This window comes from Suricata suricatta, chromosome 12 (genome assembly GCF_006229205.1).
Source record: "Suricata suricatta isolate VVHF042 chromosome 12, meerkat_22Aug2017_6uvM2_HiC, whole genome shotgun sequence".
NCBI classification, from domain to species: domain Eukaryota; kingdom Metazoa; phylum Chordata; class Mammalia; order Carnivora; family Herpestidae; genus Suricata; species Suricata suricatta.
In genome coordinates this window covers 92,842,251-92,864,739 of record NC_043711.1, presented here as the reverse complement: position 1 = coordinate 92,864,739, position 22,489 = coordinate 92,842,251, and the positions used below count along the sequence as shown (strand labels likewise).

Below are 22,489 nucleotides of genomic sequence, written 5' to 3'. Positions count from 1 at the left end.
TGGTTGTAAGGATTCTTTATTACAAATTGCATACAGCCAACTCATTCCCTCAGAGGGATGTTTCAGACTATTTGCAAAATTATCGTCTCCAATGCCAACTATCGCTGCAACTTAGGCACGACTTGACAAAATCACACTAGGAATAAACACCCAGCGACAAAGGGGCCCCCACGTCCCCAAAGAACGAGTGTAGTTTCGACAGGAAATGCTGAAATCCTTGTTTATGTTCATGCGTAAGACGACAGTACACCGATGACAATGTAGGTGAGAACGCCTTCATCGGTGACGTGAGCACCGTGTTTGTTGCGTAGGGTGACTGCGGTCGAATACTGGAAGAATGTTCCCTCGGTTGTTAGTGCCACCACGTGCCAGCCGCAGACACGACAGACACGCCTGCAAAGTGCATTACCAACGTTTCCCGCTTCAGGTTCTTACGCCAAGCCCCGCCCCGCGACCCTCCCCCGCGTGCGCTGCTTTATGTGACCACGTGACGTTCTGTACAGATCGCAGATTGCGAGGGGCTTGGGATCGCCCCAGTCTCTCCTAAGATCCGTAAGGAAAGTCTAGAGCGGAGTGAGATGTAGTGAAACAAGGAAGTGATGGGTTTTTAGTATTTATTACTTTTGTTTTTAATAGAATGTATCGAAGTCTGAGCTTAAATAATTTAATTTCTCTAAATGGCTGTGTTTAACAGCCTGAAAACTTAGGGCTCTCACAAGCTAGGATGAGGGGGCCTCCTGCACACCACTGGGTACAAGGGAAGCGTCTAGAACAAGAGAAGAGAAGCCAAGGGGCTGGAGTCCTGTGGGCGCTGAGCAGGCACAGGTGACCAAGATCCACGCCAGCGCCTTGGATCTGCTTCAGCTCTTCATTTCCCTCAGCATCCAGGAACCCCTCTTTTTATTATTTTTTATTTATTATTTTTGAGAGAGCGTGTGAGCGGAGAAGGGGCAGAGAGAGAGGGGATGGAGGATCCAAAGCAGGCTGTGTGCTGCCAGCAGAGAGCCTGACGCGGGGCTCGAACTCATGAACTGTGAGATCATGACCTGAGCTGAAGCTGGACACTTAACCGACGGAACCACCCGGGTGCCCCGGAACTCACTCTTGCCAGGCCCTTCCTCTGGTGACCCCTGGACTGAGCTCCTTGCTTAATCTCTGACTCACCCCTCGGAGACTGACCCTGAACAGTGTATCAAGGGGCGGGGGGGACCTGGGTAACGGAGGGTGGGCAGAACCTCTCCCCAGGCCCTGACTAGCTGGATGGGGCCAGATGAAGGCCCTCCTGCAGTCAGACAGGGGTTAAATACACCCCCAGGGCCCAATCATCCCCATTCTGTAGATGTGGAAACTGAGGCTGGCTGCCAAGAGACGGAGGCAACACCAATGTCCAGGCTTTTTCTGCAGAGTCTCGGCACCACCCTGGAAACAGCTCGCAGGGCTTGCTCCACGCACCCCGGAAGCTCTTGGATTTTAGTGCATACGATTTTGGAACTGTATTTACCATTCCCCTAATTAAAACTGACATCCCCTAAAGAGACGGCCAGCAACTTGAGAGCAGGGCTGTGTGGTATTCACATTTAGAACTCCAGCTCATCGGCATCAGATGTGATCTTGAAGGACTCCTTGGTCCAGCTCTCCCATGGTATGTATCGGGGAAACTGAGGCCCACGGTCATGTAGCAATGACACCAGAGGGCAGAACTAGAACTCAAGTATCCTGTCAACCAGTCTGAGTCGCTAGCAAATGACAAAAGCAGGCTTTCCCCTCACCCAAAAGTCCCAACCAGAGGGAAAGAGAGAGCTGAGAATATAATATATCCTCATCTGGATTTGGGGGTGATACCAGAAGAGACTTCCTTCCCGGACTCGCTCCCTGGAGGCTCTTTGAGAAAGCCCACGGAGCAACGGAGACTCTATGGGATGTTGTCAAGATAGGTCTTGCAGGGATGTGCAGAGACAATGGGGAAACTGAGGCAAGAAGGCAGATCCTCCAGGACCCTCAGAGCCTGAGACTCAAAATGAAGACTTCTAGGTTTTCAAAGTCTCTCCTCTTTCACCCCGGGCCAAACAGACCTCTTCTAAAGCAGGAGTGGCTCTTACAGGACCACCTAGAACTTGCGAATCCAGGAGCCAGGCGAGCAGGAAGCCGAAGACTGTCTGCTAAAGCCATGGTTCCAGCACCTTCCAGGCAGACGGAGTCCTCAGGGGTCTGCAGCGACCTTGATGCGGGTATACGGGATGCCAGCAGGGCTCTGCCAGTGGCCAAAGCTCAGGGTGAACCTGTCAAGCAGAGAGTGGGGGACGGGGGGCGGGTTCTGTCTCTCTCTGTCTCTGATGTCAGGGACTGAAGTGATGACCTCCAGACCCTGTCACAGCCCCACACTTGGACATGTCTCCTCCTGAGGCCAGGGCAGACTCAGCTTCCGGCTCCCCCCCCCCCTGCCATGTGACCTCAAGTTGCTGGCCTGACACCCCGTCCCCCTCAGCTGCAGTTATGTCCTGCTTTACCCCAAAGCTCTGACCTGCCTTTCTGCCTCCCTAGGTCCTCATCCCAGAGGCGGGTCTGTAATCTTCTCCCAAGAAAGCCCTATGGTAGGGACTCCAGTGGGTCCTACTGTCTGTACCTCCCTTAAGCCTAGTAAGAGTAGCCTGGATTCTTAGCTGGGCACGTGGCTCCCCAGACTCAAGCCCGTTTCTTTCTTTCTTTTTTTTTGTAATCTTTTTTTAAATGTTTGTTTATTTTTGAGAGAGAGAGAGAGAGACAGAGAGAGAAAGAGAGAGAGAGAGAGAGAGAGAGAGAGAGCACGAGCAGGGAGAGGCAGAGAGAGGGAGACAGAGGATCCAAAGCAGGTTCTGCGCTGACAGATGTGGGGCTGGAACTCACCAACCGTGAGCTCATGACCTGAGCCAAAGTTGGACACTCGACCATTGGAGCCCTCAGGCCCCCTAAAGCCCCTGTTTCTCAGCCTCCCCTGCAGGTGGGCGGAGCCAGGCTCTGTACACAGGATGCGGGTGGGAGTGACACGTGCGTCCTTCCAGTTGTGTCCCCCTCTTGCCCTCCCCTCTTCTGGGACTGTGGCGGCTCACGGCCCTGGGCTGGGTAGGAAAGGTGATCTCAAGAGATGGCAGAGCGGAGAGAAGGAGCCTGGGACCCTGGATGGCCTCTGGGAGCATGGCTCCCCCCACCCCCCCCAGCCCTGTTCCAAGGAGCCAGGTCTGTTTCCTAACCTATAGGGTTGGGCTGAGGGGTCATCCAGCAAATGGGGGGGTGCTCCGTTGCCAGAGAACGTCAGGGGTGGGGTGGAGCAGGTGGGAAGCTTTTACACTGGACTATGTCTGCGTCCCCTCTGGGACCAGGCCCGGTGGCACGTGCCAGGCCAGGCAGCCACAGGAGGCAAATTCTAACTCACTATTAGAATGACTTTTTTTTTTTTTTAAGCATTTAGGGCCTCCCAGGAATAGAACAGCCAGTCAGCTGTTGGGACCTCCCTTTACTACAAGAAGTAACCAGGGGCATTTGCCAAGGACACGTAGAATGATAGTGTTTTTAGGTCCCTTCTGATGCCCCTTTTCCTCTCTTCCCTTATTTGAATGGCCCAAGGCTCCGTGATGTAAGATTCTCAACTCCTCTCTATGATCTAAAGACCTTACATGATCAAGCTCCTCTCGGCTTCAGTGACCTGATCTTCTTCTCCTCCTGGCCCCCTCCCTCCCTCTGTTCCTGCCACCCTGGTTTCCTTGTTGTTCCTTGCATATGCCAGATGCACTCCCAACCTCAGGGCCTTTGCACTTGCTGTTCTCTCTACCTGGAATGCTCCTCCCCCTCATCTTTACATGGCTGTGTCCTTCTCACGAACTGAAATTGCACCTCCTCAGACAGGCCTCCCCTCTCTGACCACCCACTCTATTCTGGTCACAACACCTTGCCTCTCGGTCCCCCCTTCTCTGCCAATCAGGCCTTCTCAGCAGATTTCACTCTGTTTCATTTTCTTTCAGCAACACATCATGGCTGAACAATGATTGGCTTATTTTCTGTCCCCCTTCTCCACTCGAATGGACCTAGAACCTTCCCCATTTTTCTCTGTCACTCAATGCCTGTTTCCAAAGGCCCGGACACTGCCTAGCACATAGTAGGGACTTAATAAACATCCACGGAATGAGTAGATTAAGTCCACAATTCTTTGTGTGTGACCTTAAAAGGCCACAATTATAAAATTTTCTCTATGCTTCTATGATTCTTAGATTCTGGGGCATTAGGCCTCTGCTATTCTAACCTCATGTGATTCCATAATGGCATGGTTTTAAAATCCCCATGAGCCGGGCCTCAGAGTCAAATGAAATTCTGCTGTAGGAAATCAACAACTCAAGGGAAACGGCTCCTTATGAAGACAAGACAAAACTGACAGCATCCAGGCCCTAAAAGGGCCAGGAAGAGGAGAAAAACACTCTCTTGCAAAGGAAAGTTCGAGGACTAGATCCTCAATGGACTTGCTTGGATCTGATGTGACTCTTTCCGGAGGCCCGGGCCCCTCTTACCGTCTCCTCTGGAACTGCTGGTCTATCTCCGCCAGCGACTGGCCTTTTGTTTCGGGGACAAATAAATAGATGAAGGCCAGGCCGAGGACGGCGGTCAGCCCGTAGAGCAGGAAGGTCCAGGACAAGCCGATGGTGCCTGGGAACAGGAGGGCGGGAGCATGGGCAGGGGCCCGGCCCGGCCCAGCCAGCGGCTTCCAGGCCGAGCCCTGAAAATCAGTCCACCGGAAGCGAATTCTCCAGATGTTTGAGCTGAGTTGTCTGACACAACGAGTGGTCAGCTCAACATCTCGGAGCGGGAGTAGGCGCGGCTCTCTCGGAGGCGGGGGCGCAGACCCCCGAACACGGACCAGGGCGTCTTGTCTGTTCCGGAAGGCCCACGCACCCACAGGCCCAGCGCCCCCCGACCCCAAATCCTCAGAAATTCCACAAACTGGTTATTGGGTGAATGAATGGAGCATCCAGGGGATGGAGTTTCAGCTCACGTGACCTGTCTGACTCGCAGACCGCTCCCCTGCCCCGGCCTCTTCCGAGCCTCACCCAAGCCTCTGGGGAGGGCCAGGGTCTCAGGGCCAGCAGCGGGACCCCCACGGTGACCCTTGCTCCTTTGAAGTCTGTCAGCCCAAGCCGGGGGTCGGAGACCACGAGGGAAGGGCCGTGTTGAGGCAGAAACACGGATAATGTTCCAGAGCCATTATGGTTCTCACCTCAGAGGCCATGACCTCTGGGCAACCTCCCCTTGGCCTCCACTTCACCCCGATCCCAGCAGGGAGAGAGCCGGCCTGGGAGTCAGGAGGGCTTGGTGCTCTCACCACCTGCTGGCCTGGGGAAGGACGCATTGCCCCGCACGCATGTGAAATGGGGCTGGTGAGGGTGTGACACAATTTCCACAACCCCGCCCCTCCCCTCCTCTCCCCTCCCCTTCTCCCTCCCTCTCTTCCTTCCATCCATCCTTCCTCCCCTTCCCTCCCTTCCCTTCCCTTCCCCCCTCCCTCCCTCCCTCCCTTCTTCCTTCTTTCCTTCCTTCCTTCCTTCCTCCCCTCCTTCCCTCCTTTCCCTCTCCCTCTCTCCCTTTCTCTCCCATTTATTCCACAGAAAGGGGATGCTTGAAGGCTGAGGCAGTAGTTAGCAGCCTGGCTTCCCTAAGACCAGGTTGGGGGACAGGCTCAGGGGGCGGATTTTTCCACCAGCTTCTCCCACAGCCCCCGGGTGGGGTGGCGGTGCCTTTGAGGAGGAAACGCTTGGCTGTGGAAAGTAGGAAAATAACTGAGCCCTAAGAACTGAGCCTCGGGGCTCACAGTGAAGGAGTCCTTCCCACTCTGGCCCGAGTGACCAGTGGTCTTGGACCAGGAGCATCTCAGCCACTCAGAGGTCCCTGGTCCCTTCGGGGTGTTCTGGGCCCAGAACATTCCCTCTCCCGCTCCCTTCCCCCATAGCTCAGACTGGGTCCAGTTGCCAGGTAGGAAGACCTAGTGTCACCCAAACTAGCTGGGGGAAGGGCTGCTGGCAGGTGGGCACGAGCCTGTTTGAGCTAGTTTAGAATAAAAAAGGGCACAACTCTCAGACACATTCTCACTAGTGTGGGTGTAGACGGGCACCTGTTATCGGGCCCAGAGAATTTTCCATTCTGCACCAAGTTTGATTTAAAGAATCGTTCTGTTGCGACAAGTAGGACATTTTTTAAAAACTCCCCTGCTTTAATGTTAAGGACCTTTGGGCTACGGTGAAGGACATGGACTTGTTGTGGGGGTACCAGAGCCCCACGCTCAGAGTCCCCCATCCCCCCACCGGAGGCTTGTTCCCTCCCATCCCCCACCAGTCAGATGGCTTCAGCTCCTCCTTCCTCAGCCCCAACTCCCACCTGTCAGTCAAGCCGGCCTACTCTTTGATGGGGCCTGGAATGAGGTAGAAGCTTAGAAGGTCACGAAGGTCATGGTCATGTCTCTTCTTGTCTTTGTCTGCCAGCCTCTCCTCCCCCCTTGGCTGATACCTGATACTAGCACCCTGACACCTAGCATCTTTTGAGGAACCCTCTCCCAGCCACCCTCAGTCCAGGCGGCAGGGTGGAGCGGTCTCCCACCCACCCGGGCTCCAGGGGGAGGTATTCCCCCCCCCGCCGGGCATCAGAATCTTGCAGCTGTCCAGGCGGGGTGGGCACGCCCCGTTGCTGAGCCAACAAGAGCCCATCCCAGGGCTTGGGTAAGAACACGGGGAAAGGAATGCTCTCCTTCCATGGGGGGTGCCCAGCTGTGATATGTGCAGGTGGTCGCCTCTGCCACCAGGCAGAGCAGAAAGAGGGGGAGCTGGTGACAGCTTGGTGGCAGCCCGAGGGTCAGGGGGGCCCTGAAGCCGGCCACTCTCCTCCGTGATTTAAGACAAAAATCCTCCCTTTGGTTCATACACTGGTTTGCACTGGGCTTCCTGGCACTTGCGCCCCGGAAGCCCTGGCTTCCCCGATCTAGAAGGAAGGGGCCCTCGGAATTAGGTCACAGGACTCACCGATGAGGTCGAGGAAGGAGAGGCTGACCAGGAGGTTGCTGGCCCAGTTGAAGCTGTTGCAGAAGGCAAAGGCTCGGCCTCGGATCTCCACAGGGTAGATCTCGCTGAGGACCAGCCAGGTCACTAGGACAGGGACGCAGGGTAGCCGAGCGGGCTGTGGCGGGGACCGGAGCCCAGCACCACGGCCCAGCGGGCAGCGCCCCCAACAACAGTGTCAGGCCCGACACACACTCCTCCCTCTGCCTCCCCCTCCTACCGCGGTGAGAACCCCTTTCGCGTAAACCCTGAGTGATCAATCCAGGGGTAACAGTCAGGTTTTCTGAGGCCTGATGCTTAAATAATTTGGGGGCCTTTATAAGAAGAAAAAAACCCCAAAAAAACGAGAATCAGGAAATTAGGCCCCAACATCGGAAGGACGGCCCGCAAGGAGGCAAGGCCAGCAGAAACTTCACTGGCCTCTCACTCAAGCCACCTCTGCGGTCCCTCTGAGACCCTGACGGACACAATCCCCAACCTTTCCGCTGCAGAGTCACCAGCACGAGACCCCTCCCCTACCTGGTCCAAATCCGAAGGAGAAGCCGCTCACAAAGACCATCATACAGACGAGCGCGGCCCAGGGCAGCAGGCCACGCCCTGGGGTAGGGGGTGTCGGGGACACAGGGCTCAAGGCCGGCAGAGCAGGGGCTGGGGGGTCCCCAGCTCCGGGGTGAGGCTGGACTGTCTCAGAGGTCAACAAGACTGGCTCCCCTTGGTTCTCACGGGCTGTCGGCAGCGGAAGTGGAGTCGAGGCCCTTGGCAGGCCCGAGTCCCCAGCGAGGCCTGATGGCCCAGTGGCGTTGGGCATGGCCAGGCAGCTTGGGCCGGAGTCCATGGGCACGGCAAAGCTGACGAGGCCTATGCCGCTGACCGACATGGCCATGAGGGCACAGCCAGCCAGCAGCAGGGCCCTGCGGCCCGCCCGGTCCACCAGCCCCATGGCGGCCAGGGTGGCCAGCACCTTCACGACACCGAGTCCCACGGAGGCCAGCACAGCCGAGGAGCCTCCACAGAAGCCGACAGCCCGGAAGACGGTGGAGGCGTAGCTCAGCACGTTGGGCTGCCCCGTTAGCTGCTGGAAAATCACCAGCCCCAGCCCCACCACCGTCCGGGCCCGCATGTTGCCCCGCGCCCTGAAGAGGTCCAGAAGGGAGTATCTGGGCCTCCCCAGGCCCAGCTCAGCGGCCTCACCTCCCTGGAGAGGAATGAGGTCCTTGAGCGCCGTGACACCGGTACCAGTACCGGAGGGGAGACAGAGGAGGCTGAGGGACTGCAGGAGGGTAGGGGCCGCCGCCCAGCTGAGCATGTGCCTCCACCCCCCGGGGGCGCTGGCCAGGGCGTAGTTGAGGGCATAGGAGAGCAGGATGCCCACGGTGATGCCTGCCTCATAGAGGGACACCAGCACTCCCCGCTGCCGTGGCCCCACCAGCTCTGACACGTAAATGCAGCAGGCCATGGAGGACAGGGAGATGGCGAATCCGGCCGCCACGCGCCCCAGGACCAGCCAGGCCAGCGAGCCAGCCAGGCCCAGGCTCAGGCTGCCTGCCAAGAGCACCAGGTTGCTCCCAAGGATGGCTTCCTTCCTGCCATAGCGGTCGATGAGGACGCCGCCCAGCAGGGACGCGAGGAGAGCCCCCAGGAGCAGGCTGCCCACCACGAGCTCCTGCTCCAAGCACGACAGCCCGAGGTCGAGCTGCAGCGGCAGCAGGGCGCCTGATACGACCGCCAGTTCATAACCAAAGGTCAGGCCGCCCAGCGAGGACACAGAGGCGCACAGGGGTAGGAGCAGTTGGGGACGGCCTGGAAAACAAAAGCGGCGGGAGCAGAGTTCAGGAAGGCCCCTGCTGGAGCAGCCATCCACTCAGCTTTCCCGCCATCTGTCACCCCCTCCATCTGTCCCTCCAGCTGCTCCACCATTCACCCGTGCATCCACCTACCTACCCATCCATTCAGTTTTTAATCCATCCGTCCTTCACCCATCCATCCACTCCTTCCTTCACCCAGCCACCCCTCCATCCATCTACCGCCATTCTCCTATTGATCCATTCATCTATTCACCCATCTACTTATTAACCAATCTATTCATCCATCCCTTCATCATCCACTCCTCCATCCATCCATTTGCTCCATCTACCACATATTCATCCATCCATTTGTCCATTCATATACCCCTTAGTTCATCACCCATTTATTTACTGGGGCATCTCTCCACAAATACTGCCAGTCAGCGGCCCATCTTTGTATTCCATCCCTTCTGTACCCATTCACACACTTACCCATCCATCCATCCATCCAGTCATTCAAATACTGATTTATCTGGCATCCACCACATGCCAACAGTGTCCTTGGGGCTGGCAGTACCATGGTGTTGTCAAGCACCTGACATTCTAGTAAAGCAAGGCAGACGGTATATATATGTATATACCTTCAGATGGTGATAAGTGTCATAAGAAAAAGCAGAGAAAGTGGATTGAACATGAAGAAAGAATTCAGTTTTAAATAGGGCAGCTGGTTAAGGCTTCTCTGAAGAAGGAAGATTTGAACATAGATCTGAATTAACTGAGGGTGAAAGCCATGTAAAATCTGGGAGAAGAATGTTCTAGAGAGGGAACAGCAAAAACAAAAGCATGGAGGCAAGACAGTTTTGGGTGTGGTTGAACAATAACCATTAACATGAACAGCTAGTGCTTACATGGCCATAAGTGTGTTAAAGAAGTCACGCGCACTACTGACTTCTCACCACAATCCTATAACATCTTATTGTCAGCATCAGCCTCCGAGGCTCAGTGAGGTTAAGAAACCTTCTCGTGGTCGCACAGCAAGTGGCGGCACAGGGAGCCAGAGAGGGCAGGCTTTTAATCACTGTGCTATCGGCAAAGAGGTCAGGGGAGGCAGGAGAAGGAGGGAGGAGCCGGATCACATGGACCTTTTCAGATCATGATGATAATGAATTTCATTCCTAGTGGAAGGAGGCGAGTCTTTGAAGGCTTGAGCTGGGCAGAGAGAGGTGATCCACAGTAGTCACCTGCATAGTGACTTCTGACCACTTAAAATGTGGTCAGTGTGATTAAGGAACCGCATTAAAAAATTTTTTTTAACATTTGTTTATTTTTTATAGTTATTGTCAAGTTGGTTTCCATAAAACACCCAGTTATGTTTATTTATTTTGAGAGACAGACCATGAGTGGGGGAGGGGCAGAGAGAAAGGGAGACACAGAATCGGAAGCAGGCTCCAGGCTCTGAGCTGTCAGCACAGAGCCCGACACGGGGCTCAAGCCTGTGAGCGAGATCATGACCTGAGCTGAAGTCGGATGCCGAACTGACTGAGCCACCCAGGTGCCCCAGTTACTCTTAATTCTTAATTCACGTACTTAAACTTAGGTATTTCTAGATGCATCTAGACTATTCCAGCAGCATCTGTCTCACCCCTGCCCACCCCAGACCTAACAAGAGCACTGATAATATGACAGCCAGATCCGCTGAGTGTTTTCTCTGGACCAGGCACTGCTTCGAGCATTTTCAGGGAGGTAATACATTCGACTTAATATAACTTCACGTGGTGGGCTTTTAGATTTTTTATGAATGAATAAACTGACCACCAGAGGTGAGGTGACCTCTCTAAGGTCAAAAGTGGCTCAGCCTGGATTCAGAGCCAGGCAGGCGGTCTGACTCCGCACTCTGCACCCTTCACCACTCATTCACAAAACCTTGGCAGATTATGGTTTTGCTCTCTTCTCTCCTATGTCTTCTCCGTTAGGCGATTTTTGTGCTGGGGAAGGAGTTTCATAGGTGAAAGACTCATCCCCCATTTCTGTACCCCTTCTCCCTCTGACCCCGCCCCCTGGGAGATAACTCCCGACCTTTCCCTACCCGGCCCTGCGTTTCCTGCTCATGACCGTCCACAGACCCCCTAGCAAGATTGCTCTATTCAGATCCTGCCCGGTCCTCACCTCCCTTTGCCCCGTCTCCCTCGGTTCCTGGAGTTTACTGGCAGGAGGGAAGGTTCTTCTAGGCCGTGTGAAAAGATCAAGTGAAAACAGAATTTATTTGCCGTTTCCTCACTTCCTCTTGAGTTGAAAGGGAACCCAGCCAAGGGACCCAGAGGCCAAGTTGACTGTCTACAAGTTGTGCTGGGAAAAGCCTCAGGCAGAGTCAGGTCATGGTGGCAAGACCAGAACGCAGTCCGAATGAAATAAACAGTGATACTGACACGTGTCGTTGATCGAGCATCTCCCCTATGGGATGACCTCAGCGCCTTCTCTTAACTCGTCCTCATAACCGCCCCCGGGCGGTACGGGTGCAGTCGTCCCCACGTTACAGGTGGGGAAATGAGGCCCAGACTCTGCTCGCAGCTGGGAAGCAATGGGATCAGGCCTCAGACACTCATCCGTCTGACTCCCAAACCCACTTACTGAACAGCTCTGCTGAACTGACTTCGAGCAAAAGGACCATCCAAGGGAGGTGGGGGTGAGGAAGAGCAGGGGTGCAGGGTCAGAGAGGGAGGGGCAGTACAGCCGCATTAGCTCTCGGGGAAACCCAAGTCACAAGCATAGTGAAACAACAGTGTCCCGAGGAACTACGAAGGAGAGGCCCCAGGGAGTGAGGGCATCAGAAAGACTAGGGGGCCACATTCCCTTCCGTAGTGGCTCCCAGCGCCTGCTTGTCCGTTGCATGTCATCCCACGCCCTACCTGAACGGGCGGCCCCTAGCCAAACTCCCCAGTCACTTTCCCTCCCAGCTGTGTCCCCACCTTCCCACCTGCCTCCCACAAGCCCGGCACAAAGGGCTCCCAGCACATGCCATCCATTTTCGTGCCTGTGTGTCCCTCCTGCACCGCCTGCGTCCCCCACAGGCCCACACAGCCTGGTCCCAGCTCACCATCCCCTCCCGGAGGGATGTTGAGTTGCACGTGTCTGGTATTTGGCACCCGTTCCCTGTCCTCTGTTGGGGCTCTGCTCTTCCCTGCCCTTTGTCTTTCAGGCTCCTGGTTTGGGCAGAAATGACCACCCCCACCCTCACTGCCTAGTCCAGGGTGGTGTCCGTGACCTAGATCTGATCAACCAGCAGGTTCCCAGGACCTGGGCAGTGATGAAAGACACTTGGCTGAATCTGGGCCAGTGTGTTTGCTCACTGAGGGTGCTTCGCTAGTAGTTTACCTGCCTGGAGCGGCTGGGGGCCATCTTCCCCGCCCCCCAACCCCGTGGGGTGGGGGTGGGGGAGTCCCGTGCCTGAGGCCATGGACTTTTCAGTGACTACCTTTTTTCTCTTCTTTCTTTCTTTCTTTCTTTCTTTCTTTCTTTCTTTCTTTCTTTCTTTCTTTCTTTTTCTTTCTTTCTTTCTTTTTCTTCCTTCCTTCCTTCCTTCCTTCCTTCCTTCCTCCCTTTCTTTCCTTCTTTCTTTCTTTCTTTCTTTCTTTCTCTCTTTCTTTTTTGCTTAACTAGTTCAAGGAAGGCCCTGGCTAATTCCTATACATCTTCCTCAATTTTCCAAGCCACGTTTTTCACTCCCAACCAACTCTGCGTTCCCCCTTCATTTGCTTACACCCTCCCAAGGTTGTTGGTGTGTCTTCCTTATTAAACCGGGAAGGGCAGGGACGGAGACTCCCTGTCTGTGCTCCTGAGCCCCAGCCTCGCGCTGCCGGCCAAGAGGGGCTCTGTAAGATGTCTAGCAAGTGAACCGATGACTGAGCTGGGGACTAGGGAGGGGCCACCACGTGGCATTCCGGGGGCTGTGTCACATACATACCAACCTAACGCTCCCTGACAGCCAGAGGGCTCCTGTGAAAGCCTGTCATTCTGCTCAGTGCCCTCTAAGGCTCCCACCCTATTCTGAAAAGAACCCAAGTGCGGATGGAGGCCTTCAAGGCCCTGTAGGATCCGCCCCGTGCTCTCTTGGCTCCATGCCAGCTTCCCTGCATTTCCTCCTCATTCTCCTGGACTCAACTCAAGGCTTTCTACCAGCTGTCGCTCGCCAGGAGAGCCCTCCCCCTCCATCCCTTCCCTCTTTCCCTCTGGTCTTGGCTCAAGCATCACCTTCTCCTGAGGCCTTCCCTGATCTTCTACTGAACACTGCAACCTCCCCATCACATCCAGCACTTTTTTCTTTAACGTTTATTTATTTTTGAGAGACAGAGAGACAGAGTGTGAGCAGGGGAGAGGCAGAGAGAGAGGGAGACACAGAATCTGAAGCAGGCTCCAGGCTCTGAGCTGTCAGCACAGAGCCCGATGCGGGGCTCAAACCCACAAACTATGAGATCATGACCTGAGCTAAAGTCGGACGCTCAGCAGACTGAGCCACCACGTGCCCCTCACATCCGGCACTTCTAAGGCCCTTCCCTGTTTATTTTTCTCCGTGGTACTTCTCACCCTCTGAAAGAACATATATTTTACATACTTATTGTTCTCCCAACCAGAATATTGGCCACAAAGGAACAGGAACTGTTTGTTTGTCCTTAGCTGTGAGGCCAAGGACAGTTCCTAACATTCAGCAAACACTTGTTGAGTAAACAGATAGTTGAATGCAGGAACTCTGGGGAGCTTAGGGAATCCAGAGAGAAAGGATCTTGACTCTTGGGGATTTGGAGAGGTCTAGGGAAAGGGCCACACTCCACAGAGAGGAGAGTTGACTCTGGTCCCCCAAGTCAGAGGCCAGCCTGGGTTTGGTTTGGGAACCGCTCTCCCTTTCTCTGAACTATCGGTCTCTATATAGGTTGTACATGAAGCTGGCTCACGCTGGAGGAAATCCCTTCCTCCCTCAGACTCCTCCCTGTGGAGGACGGGGCTTCCCAGGGAGAGGAGCAGGAGTGCAGGAAGCGGAAGGGCGTCACCTGTGGGGTTTGTGTGTCACCAGCTGCAAGTCCCAGGCAGCGTCCGGTGGGTGACACTCAAACAGCGTCTCAGCCAGAAGTCACAATGCGCTGGGTCCCTCCCAGATCTGCCCAGGTTTTCCCTGAAGCTCCAGAGAGAAGACAGAGCAAACCGGAACTATGCAAATACCCTCACCAGAAGGCTGGGCTCCAAACATCCCAACCCCAACGCAGCTAATAAATCCATAAGGCGCACTCACCACAGCCCGCCCGATCGCCACTTCTGGACGATCTGTGTGTAGCAGCTGACTTAATCCCTAAAGAAAACCTATGACCCAGGCCCTGCTGTCATTCCCATTTTACAGATGAAACAGCCGAGGCACAGAGAGGTGAAGACATTTTCCAGAGGTGGCAGCCTTGTGACAGCGCAGAGGCTCACCTTGGCCAGTCCTGACTCCAGAGTGTTGGGACTCTGGAAAAGCTCACACGGAGTGACCATTGACCATGGGCAGGTGGCGAGCTGAGCACTTTTTGTTCATTTGCTTGTCATTCTCACGGCTGCCTTGGGATACACGTCTGGTACGTGGGTCGTTTCATAGAAGAGGAAGCCGGGGATCAGGGAGGTTGACGAGAGGATGGACCCAGAAGTGGGAGAAGGGGGGCTGGACCCCAGGTCTATACACGGGACCCAACCCCTGAGAAAGGGAGCCCGGGAAAGCAGCCTGGGGTCTCTGGGGAGGACAGAGCCCAGTGCCAGTTAGTTGGTACCTGCCTCCTCCCAACGCCCACCAAGCCCCAGCTCTGTCCTTAGGAGAGCTGTTGAACTCACTTAGGAGGCAGCAAAAGGATAGGAGGGGCAGGTGCAAGGGACCAGGGTCAAGCTGAGTGTTCCTGGGAGGACCTCTCTGGGCCTAGGCTTCCCTCAGGCTCCAGGGCAGTGTGCCTTGAGGGTTACGAGCACGGACTCTGGAGTCAGAACTGGAATTGGTGACCACTTACTTGTGCCATGACTGCACGAGAGGCTGGGCGGCACAGTGGTCCAGGATGCAGACTGGAGCCCAAGTGTTGGGGTTCCGTTCCAGCTTTCCTACTCCACAGCTGTGTGACCTTGGGCAGCTCACTCCACCTCTCTGAGCTTCCCTATCTACAAATCTGGATACTAGTCCTTTCTGCCTTGCATGCATGTCTAGCTTATCGCCACTGTTAGCTATTATGATTCTCCACAGAATGATCCAGAGTGAGTTTTTAAAACATAATTAGGGTCATGTTCCCCCCCCCCGCCCCCCCCAAGCTCACAAGCCTTCTACAGCTTCTCTTGTCATTTGGAATAAAATCCAAACGCCATGGCCTACGAAGTCCTACACAGTCTAGCCCTTGCCTAACTCTCTGACCTCCCTCCCACCCTTTCCCCTTGCCCACAGTGCTCCGGCTACACTGGCCTGACCATGCCTGCTCACTTGTGCCTCAGGGCCTTTGCACTTACTATCCCTCCCCCTAGAAGCTCTTCTTCCAGATCTTAGCAAACCTGTTTTTTTCTGAGCAATGTCTCAGCTCCAGTGTTATCTATCCTCCGCTATCCACTGACCTAAAGAACTTCCCTCCCTCACCATTATCATGTGACCTCATTTTTTGTGTCCGAGGCAATGTATCCCTCTTGGAGATTACTTTGTTCATTTGCTTGCTTGCCCAGCTTCTCAGCTGGACTTTCAGCTCTGTGGAAGAGGGGACTACCGTCCACTTTGTTCACCCCTGTGTCCCCAGCCCCTGCCACATGGTGGAGGGAGGAACGACTGAGCGACCACAGGAGGCTCTGGATCCAGAGAGAGAAATGGAAATCCTTGACCCCAGTAGCAACAGAGAAATCCCCTATTCCCCTCCCACGCCCCCCACCCCCACCCCCACCCCCACCCCCAGGGCTGGATTCCCGCCTCCTGAGTATCTGGAAGCAGAGGTTTTGCCCCTGTTGCGTCGGGAGGCCTGGCCACAGAAGGGCTCAGCAAACTGATGAGTTTGCTCCTTTTGGAACCTCTGTTTCTTTATCTGCAGAATAGGAGCGGAGGGCCTGCCCTGGGTCCGCAGCCCGGTGTCACGTAAAGAGCACTCTCAGGTCACTTTTTGTCTCGCAGAAAGGAGCCTGAAAGGAAGTGCGCCCCCCCCCCAAGTCACCTCCCAGCACCGGGCCAGGCCGCTCTCCCCGCCCGGGGGGGTGGTTTGGGGGGGCAGGGCGCGCACGGACTGGGTCGCCGGGGCTCCCCGCGGGCAGCGCGCGATCTCCACTTACCCATGGTGAGCTAGACTCCCGTGGGAGCGGGGGGCGCCGGGCCTGGCGCGCATCCCCCGCCGGAGTCCCCGCCTCTGTCGCCCGACAAACTTTCCGGCCCTCCACGGCCGGCCGCGGAGGGCCCTCCTCCCTGCGCTCCTCCCCGCCACGTCGGCCCCGCGGCCCTGGTCCCCCATGCAGGAAGGCGGGACCTAGGAGCGCCTGGGACGCCAGGCCTGGCTGGGGTCCCCCCCTCTCCCGCGCTCCTCCTGGCTCCCGCCCACTGTCACCCCTGCTGTGGGGGACCCCCACAGGCTCCCCGCCTTAGTGCTCCCTGCGGCTCCCACATAACTAGTCTGGCCTCTCCAGCGTGTGTACACACACACACACACACACACACACACACTCATGTGCCCACACGGACACGGATACTCACGTACCCGGTTCAGTCACTCAGACACTCCCTAGATTCCCTGCCCATTCATTGGAAAGTTGGGTGGGGACACCTTCTCTGTCGCCACAGACACCCTGGTGCCCCTTAGCCAAGGGCTGGAAGAACAAGACAGAGTTGGTTTGTTTTTTGGTAACTTTTAAAAAAAAGTTTATTTATTTTGAGAGAGTGAGAGAAGGAGAGCAAGAGAGAGGCTGATGCGGGGTTCAGCCATGAGATCATGATCTGAGCCCAGATGGTTAACTGACTGAGCCACCCAGGTGCCCAAACAAGACAGGTGTGTGTGTGTGTGTGTGTGTGTGTGTGTGTGTGTGTGTTCTTGTGGAGTCTGCTTTCCAAGGGCAGGAGGAGAGACGTCTGACTGCAGGAGCCATGGATGAAGTGGTGAAGGCTGGGCAGGGAGGAAGCCAGGCCGCCAGGTCACAGGTGCAGGTGGCTGTTCCAGAGTGGCATCCGGGACGGCTGCCCTCAGGGGGGATATTTGGGCTGAGACCTTAGTTTCCAGAGAAAGGCCACCAGGGAGGGAGCTTTCGAGGGGGGGGGGGGATAAAGAACAACGGAAGTGAAGCCTGAGTCTGGAGCACAGGGGCTGGTGGGAAGAGTGGAAGGAGACGGAGCCCAAGCGAGGGGCTGGCGAAAGCCAGGTTGTTTAAGGCCTCGGGAGGTCAGGGCAGGGAATGTGGATTTCATTCCAAGGGACACAGAGAGCATTGGAGACGTCTAGTAGGTTACAGGGAGCAAGGGCAGAAATGGGGGGACCCGTGGGATGGAGGCTGTTGGGAGGTGAGAGAGAGAGAGGCTGGTTTGGGCTAAGAGAGTGGAGAAAAGTGGGCAGATGGCAGATTGACTCCAGAAGGACTTACCGACCCGGAGAGGAGCAGCTCAGGTCGGGTCTGTCTGTGTGGCAGTCAAGGTCCTCATTAGGCATCCACGTGGAAATAGGTAGGCAGGTAATTCCATCTATGAGCTTGGAGCTCTAGAAAGGAGCCAGGCTGTGGACACCCCACTAATTCTCAAGCAAAAATGCACGTCTAAGGTCAGCACTCACATGGCCGCAGGCTTGTCCAAAGTCTCAATGTGTGTTCACACAAACACACTCATCCATGGGCAGCCGCAACCACACTCTCCCCCCGCAGGGAGTGTGTGTGCAACACACACACACACACACACACACACACACACACACACACAGCCACCTCAGCAAAAAAGAAATATCAACAACTCCTTCTGGGCCGGGGGACCCTTGTTCGGTTCTGAAAATAATAATGTCTGGGGCAGTTTGCAAACACAGCCCTAACATTCTTTGTTTCCTCCTTTGAAATCTAAGTGGGCTTGTGAGGGCTTCAACCAGTCCGTGGCTCCGAGTGGCCCTGTGTGAGTCCTGAGGCTGGGTCCCCGGGACACTCACACCTGGAGCCCTGAGCCTCTAAGAAGTGCAACCACCCTGAGGCTGCCATGCTGTGAAGAAGCCTAGTCCTCGGCTTGATGTTGTCCAGCACCTGTTTCCGGAACACGCCTTCAGATGATCCCAGTCCCCCCAGCCATCACATCTTTCCACCTGAGGTTCTGGACATTGTAGAGCAGAGACAGGCCATCCCTTCTGTCTCCAGTCTAGATTCTGGACCCACAAATTCCATGAGTATAATGAATGGGTGTCTTTAAGGTGCAAAGTGCTGGAGTAAATTATCATGCCCGATAATAACATGAGCAATACATGAAACTATTAAGTGACCATTATATACTTTAAGTATTTTGCATGCGTTAGCTCACTGTTAACCCTCACAACTGCTTCACGAGACAGTAAGTATTACAGTTTACTCCCGTTTTATGACTCGGAAGCTGACGCAAAGGGAGGTACGGTAAGCTGCTTACACAACAGACAACACACACCAGGATCCAGCTGAGCCGGGAGTCAAGCCCACTTCCGGGAAAATCGGGCTCTCCTCCTCACGCTCTACTGCCCTTCTGGCCTGGAGAAGAGCCCGAGGAGGCTGGGTGGCCATTGTCACGTGACAATTGCTCCTTCATCTGTGAGTACCTAGGACTCTCACCAGGCTGTCAGCGAGCCCTCTTGCTCAACTCTGCACCCCAACAGTTAAAACCAGAAATAGACAAGACCCTTAACTCGGGCTCTAACTGAGACCCATTGTTATTTCTTATTGCACTTTCTTGCACTGATGAAGATGTTTTGCAATGACTGGAATACTCCGATCTCCAGGCTGGAAAAGCCCTGATAGCAAAGGGATACCTAGGAGACCATACCCCCAAGACGCACAGCAACCCCCTCTCACGAGCACACACTCTCCACCGGCTCTCTTGCAGTCAGTACTTCCCTGAACCTTTCCCCTATGAAACTCCAGGTGTCCATCTTGTTGGGGGAGGGGTCAGTTGTGGAGGCTGGAGCCCACCACATCCCCGGCTGCCTGTTGGTACCCCTCTCTCTTCTCCAAACCCTCGTCTCTTGAGTTATTGGCTTCTCTTTTCTTTAATTTAAAATTTTTATTTATTTATTTATTTTTGGATACAGAGAGAGACCAAGCATGAGAGGGGGAGGGGCAGAGAGACAGGGAGACACAGATTGCAAACAGGCTCCAGGCTCTAAGCTTATCAGCTCAGAACCCATGAACATGAGATCATGAACTGAGCTGAAGTTGGAGGCTTAAACCGATTGAGCCTCCCAGGCGCCCCTAGTTATTGGCTTCTCTTGCTACAAGTTAGTCTGAGTTTGTTTAGCAACAGTGCTGGCAGACCCACTCAGGAGCTCAGCTTCCAGTTCGTCCAGCCCCCACGGGATTTCTGGGAGGGAGCCGTTGGCCAGCGCACCACTCATGCCTCTGTTTCCTGACGTAGTGGCTATGATAGACTGGTGACATGGGGGCCTGTACGGCAAGGCCGGAGCTGTTCCGGTCCCATGAGATAACCTACAGAAGTTATATGGTAGAAACGGCACGTCTGGTGGGCTCAGTCAGTTGAGTGTCCAACTTCAGCTCAGGTCATGATCTCCCGGCTCATGGGTTCGAGCCCCACATCCAACTCTGTATGGACAGTTTGGAGCCTGGAACCTCCTTCTGATTCTGTGTTTCCCTTCCTCTCTGCCCCTCCCCCACTCACACTCTTGTCTCTCTCAAAAATAAATAAACATTAAAAATAAAAAAAGAAAAGAGAGAAAAGGCCTGAAGTCCCTAGCTGATCTCTGCGGCTTGCACTGAAGTCACGAGGGCGGGTGTATGCTTGCTGTCGGCCTCTATCTCCCTTAGAGAACACAGAATCCTTCTTCATTTGTTGCCCCAAATGAGAAAGGAAGTGATCTAATTGGTCCTTCGGGTAAGCATCTTCAAAAATGGCTTCCCTTGAAAGTGGGCAGGACCTACTAATTCATTTCCTTTACAGCAAAAGTGACGAATGTCATCTGAGAGGTTAGGTTAGAAAAGGTGGTGATTTCTGTCTGGCTCATCCTCTCCTGATCTCTCACTCACTCTCTCTGATGAAGCCACGTGCCTGTGAGGAAATAAATCCCGCCACGAATAAAATAGTCATACAAACAAACAAAAATAAGAAAGTCTATGACAATGCAAAAAAAAAGGGGGCACTAGAACTTATAAAAGTTGGATTTTTCTCTGCTTTGAGAAGTCAGGGCGGGCCTCCCTGAGGAAGTGACATTGGAGCTGAGCATGAAAGATGTCTCCAAGGATCGAGGCAAGAAAGGGAGGGAAAAGCACTTCTGGCACAGGAAACCGCAGGTGCAAAGGCCCTGCTGCATGAAGGAACCTGGTAAGAATGAGGGACTGTGAGACAGCAAATGTGTTTGGAGATCAGAGAGCAAACAGGACCTTGGTGGGAGATGAGCCTGGAAGAGGGACATAGGGGCCCATGAAGGACCTCGTGGGTCTTTAATCCTAAACACAATAGGAAGCCGATGAAAGGTTTTAAGCTAGGTTTTCCTGCCATAGGAGCCAGAACCAGTCTGACCATAGCAAGCCTTCCACTTGTAAATGTTTGCACAGTGGATTTTCTAAGGGGGGGGGAGGGGTTCAGACAGATTTGGTAACCATGGAGACAGTGATATGGACACTAACAATTATGATAATGAAGCCACAAACTCGGGGAACCGGATGTTATAAATAGAATTTGTTCCGGGTGAGCTTTGAGTAGTCTGGGCAGATGAAAGGTGCTGGAAACCACATTGTGCCAACACAAAGGGTCTGATGTCTGAAAAGGTGGCTCGCCCTGTGTGTGAATGGCCAGCACGGACTGCAGAGCTGAGGGTTGGTGCCATGGCAACCCTTGGATGAAAGGGCCTTTCTCCAGCATTTCAAACTGGATCCCAATGACAGGAGGACAGTGAACACATGCGGAGTGTCTGCCATCCATGCCCTCACCAGCAACATCTTAATGTTGGTCAGCAATTGCCACAGTACAACTAATTATCCTCCTTCTGAGGATGATGAATCTGCACCTCAGAGAAACAATGTTTGTGCCTAGCTCCCTGCCTCCTTGCTTCTAGAGTAGGGCTCTGTCTGTACAGGCCAAAAATGCCAGATCCTGGGGCCCTTGGGTGGCTCAGCAGGTTAAGTGTCAACTTTGCCTCAGGTCATGATCTGGCAGTTCATGGGTTGGAGCCCTGCATGGGCTCTGTGCTGACAGCTCACAGCCTGGAGTCTGCTTCGGATTCTGTGTCTCCTTCTCTCTCTGCTCCTCCCCTACTCACACTCTGTCTCTCTCTCAAAAATAAACTAAATAAATAATATTAATAAAAGTGACTGAAGGATGTTCCGTCAGATAATAAATGAGCTTACTGTTTACCTTAAGTAAGCTATTTAGTTGACTAATCAGCTACTTGCAGCTTAAAATACCAAAACTATGGCAGTCTACTAATTGTACCCTGTTCTAATTCCTCCCCTATTTTCTTTCAGTAATAATCTCCCAAAGTTTTAGCCGAGTTCATGTCCGCCTTGCTAGAGAATATGTTTTCCAGCTTCCTTTTCAGCTTCAGGCACCCATGAAACTGAGTTCTGGCCAATAGGATGTGATCAAACGTGCCAAGTACATTTCTCCCCCAGGGCCTTTGCACTTGCTATTCCCTCTGCCCAGCATGCTCTTCTCCCAGTCATCCATTCATGGGGCTCCAACATCACCTGTTCATCGAGGCCTTATTAACTATCTTATTTTTTTTTCGATGTTTATTTATTTATGAGAAAGAGACAGAGCACCAGCGGGGGAGGGGCAGAGAGAGAGGGAGACACAGAATCTGAAGCAGGATCCGCACTCGGAGCTGTCAGCACAGAGTCCTAAGACTGGGCCAAGATCCGATGCTTAACCGACTGCTCCTTAACTATCTTATATCTAATCTTACCACTCCCCGCCACCCTCCACTCTGGGTGGCCATCTAACTCGTCACCCAAACCAGCACGCTTTTAAGAGTAGAGGGGACACCATTGGTATCTATGCTATTTCCGGAAAGAGCCAAAGAACCCGCGGGAGTTCTTCCATTGCCCACTGGGAGGCGGGGCCACCGAGGCCCGACGGGAGGCTCACTGCGCGCGCGCTTCAGGAGAGAGTCCCGGAGGCCGAAGAGCGGCTTACCGAGAGCGGCCGGGGGCTTACGGAGATAGCCGAAGACGTGGGAGGCGGGGCCACTTCCGCGCAGGAGCGGGCCGCCGGCGTACGGGGTTTGCCGAGCTTCGCCGGCAGGTTCCGGAAAGAGCCGACGGGCTTCGAGCCGTGGCGCCGGGGCGCAGTCATGGCGGCCGCCTGCACCGCGGCGGCCCCTGGAAAAGACGAAGATGCGGAGGCCGAGGCCCTGGCCGCGGCCCGGGAGCGGAGCAGCCGCTTCCTGAGCGGCCTGGAGCTGGTGAAGCAGGGCGCCGAGGCGCGCGTGTTCCGCGGCCGCTTCCAGGGCCGCGCGG

General features: G+C 54.6%; 2 protein-coding genes and 1 long non-coding RNA gene across 3 annotated transcripts in view; 2 read left to right on the top strand and 1 right to left on the bottom strand.

The window, feature by feature from the left end:
- Positions 1-327: 327 nt before the first annotated feature.
- Positions 328-1,552, top strand: LOC115274770. Its single transcript, XR_003901237.1, has 2 exons — positions 328-427; positions 1,340-1,552. It is a non-coding gene; the product is annotated as an uncharacterized LOC115274770 (long non-coding RNA).
- Positions 1,022-16,268, bottom strand: SLC2A10 (solute carrier family 2 member 10). The gene is made up of 5 exons (XM_029918230.1): positions 16,154-16,268; positions 7,587-8,867; positions 7,032-7,154; positions 4,536-4,671; positions 1,022-2,279 (listed from the first exon to the last, which is right to left on the bottom strand). The coding sequence occupies exons 1-5, from the start codon at positions 16,155-16,157 to the stop codon at positions 2,201-2,203; spliced, it is 1,623 nt and encodes a 540-aa protein (XP_029774090.1). The 5' UTR covers positions 16,158-16,268; the 3' UTR covers positions 1,022-2,200.
- A 5,995-nt stretch (positions 16,269-22,263) lies between these two features.
- TP53RK (TP53 regulating kinase) overlaps positions 22,264-22,489 on the top strand; it is a 2,464-nt gene continuing 2,238 nt past the window's right edge. Inside the window, 1 exon segment of the mRNA XM_029917240.1 lies at positions 22,264-22,489. This exon segment is cut by the window's right edge and continues 20 nt beyond it. Within this exon segment, the coding sequence (XP_029773100.1) occupies positions 22,324-22,489 (166 nt within the window). The 5' untranslated portion in view covers positions 22,264-22,323.